Consider the following 6,171-nt stretch of genomic DNA (forward strand, 5'->3'; position numbering starts at 1 on the left):
ATGACCAGTAAGGGGATCTCAACCCTTGACTTGATGTTGTCAGCACCACGCTCAGCCAGTGAGCCAACTGGCCATCCCTATATAGGATCCGAACCCGCGGCCTTGGTGTTATCAGCACCGCACTCTCCAGAGTGAGCCACGGGCCGGCCTGACATGGGGTTTCTTTTTCAATTGATGAAATGTTCTAAAATTGATTGTGGTAAGGGTTGCATGATTCAGTAAATGTACCTGAATATACTAAAAAACATTGAATTGTAAACTTTAAGTGGGTGAATTGTGTGATACGTGAGTCATATCTCAGTACTCTATTTTTTTTTTAAAAGTTGGCCAGATGAATTTCAGTCATCTGGTAGAGAACATTAAAATCTAACACCTAAGAGTTTGAATTTGATCTACTAGGCAACAAAAAGCTGTTGTAGGTTCTGAGTATGGAATAGACTTTCCATGGTTTTTCTTTTTTTAGCCTCTTTTTCTCTTTATTTGGGATTTTATATATAAAAGTATATACTCAATGAAACAGAATAAAAAGCATGTTAAATAGAAAATTTCATTCTTCTCTAATCTCATTCACCATAGTTCACCACTATAAAGTTTGATCCTTTTCTAAAATTTTTTCTATACCTCTCCTTTTTTTTTTTTTTAACATAAATGGGATCATATTATTCATCTTCTATAAGTTTTTCATACAGCAGTATTTTAGAGCTATCTTTCCATATTCATATATGGAGACTGGCTACCACAGGGAGAAATAATAGTAACCCACATCATAGAGTCTTTTTTTTGGTCAATGGTAACAGGAATCAAATCCTGGACCTTGGTGTTCTCAATACCCTTTTCTAACCAAGTGAGCTAACCAGCCATCCCCCATAGTGTCAACGTAAAGATTAAATGAGTTGATACATGTAAATAATTAGAATAGTTAGTACTAGACACATAGTAAACATTCAGTAAGCGTTAGATGTTGTTTTACTGTTGTTACTGCTACTTGTAGGCTGAGGGGATACAGCTTTGGTGATTGTTTAGTAGTTCTTTTGCTCAGGAACCGAAATCTAAAACTGATCTGACAGGAGGAGGCATAATTTCTATTTTATAACGGAAGCATTCACAAGGTCATCACTGTGCTGGTAACCAGGCAGTCTGCTAGATACAAAGAATTAACATGAAACCCTTTATAACAGAGATTCTTAATCTGGAGTTTTTGGGTGGACATAAGGGAATCTGAGACTCTTGAAATTTTACGTCAAAAGTTTATGTGTGGGGCTGGCCTGGTGGCGCACTGGAGAGTGCACCGCTTGGGAGTATGGCGGTGCTCCCGCCGAGGGTTCGGATCCCATGTGGAGACCGGTTCCCGCTCACTGGCTGAGTGCGGTGCAGGCGCAACACCGAGGGTTGTGATCCCGTTGCTGGTCCCCGGTACGGGCGCGATACGGAGGGTTGCGATCCCGTTACCGGTCAGTAAAAAAGACAAAAAGGAAAAAAAAAAGTTTATGTGTGCCTGTGTGCAGTTTAGTGAACAGAATGAATCTATAGCTTTCAAAAGATTCCCAAGAGAGTCTTTAATCCTTAGGAATCACATGCTTTATCAGATTTCATTCTCATAACAGCCCCAAGAGGTAGATGATATAATTAGGGTTTTTATTTTTATTTATTTTTATTTTTTATTTTTTTAAAAAGATGACCGGTAAGGGGATCTCAACCCTCGGCTTGGTGTTGTCAGCACCACGCTCAGCCAGTGAGCAAACCGGCCATCCCTATATGGGATCCGAACCCGTGGCCTTGGTGTTATCAACACCGCACTCTCCCAAGTGAGCCACGGGCCGGCCCTATAATTAGGGTTTTTAGAGAATATAAAGATGGCCCTCAGGAGCTTATGTGTATACCCAACTCAGTATAAGTACAAGGTAGAGAATGGAAAGTCTTATTAGAAAGGTATTATTATGCCTTGGGAATTCAGAAGGGAAAATCTATTCTAGGCCTTGAAATTGGGGACAGCTTTTTGTCCTTAAATTCTATTATGTTAAAACTATAGGTCATTTCACATATTTATCAAATGCCCACTATATTCCAGCTATTATTCTAGGCCCTCGGAATATAACATGGAACAAACAAAAATCTGTGTTCACATAGAGCTTACATTCTTTTAAAGAAGTCATAAAGAGATAATTTGACCCTTCTCTCTATCTTATCTGTTGAAACTTGAGGACAACTTTGATTATATGCCTAACAGTGCCTTCCACATAATGTTTAATGAATGTTTGATTGAACAAATAATAGAATAAACCAAAGAGCTGGAAGAGATCTTAAGGGGTCATGATCCCAGTTTTCAAGAAGGACCACATTTAACCATCATTCCTTCCAAATTTTACAATGGAATAGAAATTTGAAACCTGGCTTATCTTCTTAATTCCCTGTGCTATGAGGAGATTTGGTGTAAATTGAAGAAATGAACTTCGGTGTCTCAAATAGAAACACAAAGCATTGCTTTTATTTGTTGTTTCTAGGGGAGGTGACTCCAGGACTATCTCAGGTGGAATATGCACTTCGCAGACACAAACTAATGGCTCTGATCCACAAGGAAGCACAAGGGCAGAATGGGACAGACCAGACAGTGGTTGTGCTTTCCAACCCTACATACTACATGAGCAATGATATCCCGTATACTTTCCACCAAGACAACAATTTCCTGTACCTGAGTGGATTCCAAGAGCCTGATAGCATTCTGGTCCTTCAAAGCCTCCCTGGCAAGCAGTTACCATCACACAAGTCCATGCTTTTTGTGCCTCGGAGAGACCCCAGTCGAGAACTTTGGGATGGCCCGCGATCTGGCACTGATGGAGCAGTAGCTCTCACTGGAGTGGATGAAGCCTATACGCTAGAAGAATTTCAACATCTCATACCCAAGCTGAAAGGTAACAAAAGGGAGCAGAAATCAAATCTCAAACCATATTGCAACTGAGACCTTTCTCACCTATTTAGACAAAGTTTTCCTAAAATGATTCTCATAGCAGCATTTCCCTAAGCACCATGAAAGAGGACATGAGTTTTCTCTGTAAGACTGAGCTACTCTTATTTGCTTGCTAAATTTTCACTAGATTATTCCTTAACAGAGACTGTTAACTATCTTAATTTGAAATCCCATAGAGAGAATTTTTTTAAGTAATAGATGGGCATGGGCTACTCTTAAAGATTACTGACCAGCTTATTGACTATTGGCCAATCCTTCTTAATGTTTTTGCCAACTGTTCAAAAAGCAGCACTATTCGCAGAGATTGATCTGTAGGGGCCAAGGGAAAACTGCCCCTTTACCCCCTGAAGGTTTGCTGAAAATCAACTGACAAAACAAAGATTAATAGGAAAAAGGGCCTAACAAATTTATTTGATCATTATTTTATATGACTTGGGAGCCTTCAGAATGAAGATCCAAAGATAGAGGGAAAACTGTCCATTTTTATGTGGAGGTTCTATGAAGCAGGGACAGCCATGTTTAAATGTGATTGGGCAAAAAATATGATCTAATGCTAATAGACTGAGTGGATAAACACAGTAAGGCCTATCTGTTCGGATTCTTCTTGGCCTCTCTGTGTAGTATTTCTTCCTCCCAAGTAGGGTGGAGGACCCCTTCTAAAATGGGGGTCTTATGACCTCCAATCAGCTAAGTAGGTCAGAGAATTTATGGCCAGCTCCAAGACAGAAAGGGAAGGGGAAGATTAGAGTATACTTTTAGTCTTTATGGCTGGCTTTGGAGAAAAGGGGTCTGCTTTCTCTGACCTCCTTGGAGAACATGAATTCTAGATTCTATGGCCTTCCTCAGGGGAGAATGAGTCTGTAAGACAGGAGGGCAGGAGAAGGTCAGAGAAATACTTAGCTTCTGAGGCCTTCACTTTCGTGTTGTGAGCCCCAGCAGATCTGTGCATCACCAGCATCAGAATCACCTGGGGATACTTATTAGAATTAGAAATGCATAATATGTAGTGGAAATGTCAAATCTCAGGCCCCCACCTCATACCTACTAAATCTGCATTTTAACAAGTTTCTCAGGTGATTCTTATACGCAGTTCAGTTCTTGCTTATCACAGTGTTACTTTCTCTACATTTATTCTGGTGAAATTTTGAGCAGTCACAATGTTTTGACATGCCAGCCAGCTGCCCCAAAACAAACAAAAAAAGAAGGTTTTGAGATTCCTCTTCTGGAACTTTCTTCAGAACCTATACCATGTTATAAACTATCCTTAGTGATTCTTGTGCTCTGTTGAAAGCTTCAGCTCTGGGAAGCCCTTTATTTTTTGTATAGTTTGATGGTGACCCTTTTTTTTTTTTAATGGTAAATCTGAATCATTTCGAAGTCAGTTTGTAAAAGAAAATTGAGAAATGTTTCCAACAATCATAGAATATATTGGACTTGTTTTCTATAAAGACTCCTTTGGAAGGTAAATCTGAATCATTTCGAAGTCAGTTTGTAAAAGAAAATTCAGAAATGTTTCCAACAATCATAGAATATATTGGACTTGTTTTCTATAAAGACTCCTTTGGAAGAAAATACTTTGAATATGTAAGTTCTAATATGTTTGATTAAATTCTTTTCATTAGGCCAGCCCGTGGCTCACTCGGTAGAGTGCGGTGCTGATAACACCAAGGCCACGGGTTCGGATCCTATATAGGGATGGCCGGTTTGCTCACTGGCTGAGCGTGGTGCTGACAACACCAAGCCAAGGGTTGAGATCCCCTTACCGGTCATCTTTTAAAAAAAAAAAAAAATTCTTTTCATTACTTTATAAAAATATTTTCTGTTTTACAGAGATAATTACCATGCTTAACTCATTGAACTTTCTGGGGCTGGCCAGATGCTCAATTTGGTTAGAGTGTAGCCTTATAACACCAAGGTCACAGGTTCGGATTCTGGAGCTGGACGACTGTCAAAAGCAAAATAAACTCATTGAATTTTCTTATGTCTTCAAACTCCGCGTAAATATGGGGCACAGAATCTTTTTTTTTTTTTTTTTAAAAGATGACCAGTAAAGGGATCTTAACCCTTGACTTGGTATTGTCAGCACCATGCTTACCCAGTGAGCAAACCGGCCATCCCTATGTGGGATCCAAACCCGCGGCCTTGGTGTTATCAGCACCACACTCTCCCAAGTGAGCCACAGGCCGGCCCAGAATCTTTTTTTTTGGTAACTTTTTGATTTCTTGCATTAGTTGCTAGATGTTATGTTTTTTTGTTTGTTTGTTTAAAGATGACCGGTAAGGGGATCTTAACCCTTGACTTGGTGTTGTCAGCACCACACTCACCCAGGGAGCAAACCGGCCATCCCTATATGGGATCCGAACCCGTGGCCTTGGTGTTATCAGCACCGCACTCTGCCGAGTGGGCCACGGGCCGGCCTAATGAAAAGAATTTAATCAAACATATTAGAACTTACATATTCAAAGTATTTTCTGGTAACGGGATCGCAACCCTCGGTGCTGTGCCCGCACCTCGCTCAGCCAGTGAGCGGGAACCGGCCTCCACATGGGATCCGAACCCTCGGCGGGAGTGCTGCCGCGCTCCCAAGCAGTGCACTCTCCAGTGCGCCACCGGGCTGGCCCTAGATGTTATGTTTGACAGTCTAAATTGTATTAACTCAGTGTAGTTACAATCTCACATAAAATGTGTTTCTCAAAAGTACTTCTCTGTACTGGCCAGCAAAAGAAAAATGTACTTTTCATCCACCATTCCTTTTTTTTGTCTTTTTTGTGACCGGTAAGGGGATCGCAAACCTTGGTGTGGTGTCACCCGCACTGCACTCAGCCAGTGAGAGCACCGGCCATTTCTATATAGGATCCAAACCCACAGCGGGAGCGTCGCTTCACTCCCAGCGCTGCACTCTCCCGAGTATGCCACGGGGCTGGCCCATTCATCCACAATTCTTAATGTTAGTTTACTAGATAAAAACACTAGGTAAATGAAGAGATTAATGAAATCTTATTTATTTAAAAGCTTAAAAACCTAAAAAAAGTTGAGCTGTGATTTCATACACTGAGAACTGGTAATAGAGGTAGTTTTATTTTTTAAAAGTTTGGGCCGGCCCGGTGGCGCACTGCTACAGTGCGCTGCTTGGGAGCGCGGCGGCGCTCCCGCCGAGGGTTCGGATCCCACATACAGACCGGTTCCCGCTCACTGGCTGAGCAAGG

The 6,171-nt window shown here is 41.2% G+C and overlaps 1 protein-coding gene across 1 annotated transcript in view; it reads left to right on the forward strand.

Annotated features, from left to right (window-relative positions):
* XPNPEP3 (X-prolyl aminopeptidase (aminopeptidase P) 3, putative) overlaps positions 1-6,171 on the forward strand; it is a 69,987-nt gene that overhangs the window by 29,828 nt on the left and 33,988 nt on the right. Inside the window, exon 3 of the mRNA XM_008566689.1 lies at positions 2,502-2,909. Within this exon, the coding sequence (XP_008564911.1) occupies positions 2,502-2,909 (408 nt within the window). The remainder of the gene's footprint in view (positions 1-2,501; positions 2,910-6,171) is intronic.

The sequence above is a fragment of the Galeopterus variegatus genome, unplaced genomic scaffold, assembly GCF_000696425.1.
Source record: "Galeopterus variegatus unplaced genomic scaffold, G_variegatus-3.0.2 Scaffold262, whole genome shotgun sequence".
Taxonomy (NCBI): domain Eukaryota; kingdom Metazoa; phylum Chordata; class Mammalia; order Dermoptera; family Cynocephalidae; genus Galeopterus; species Galeopterus variegatus.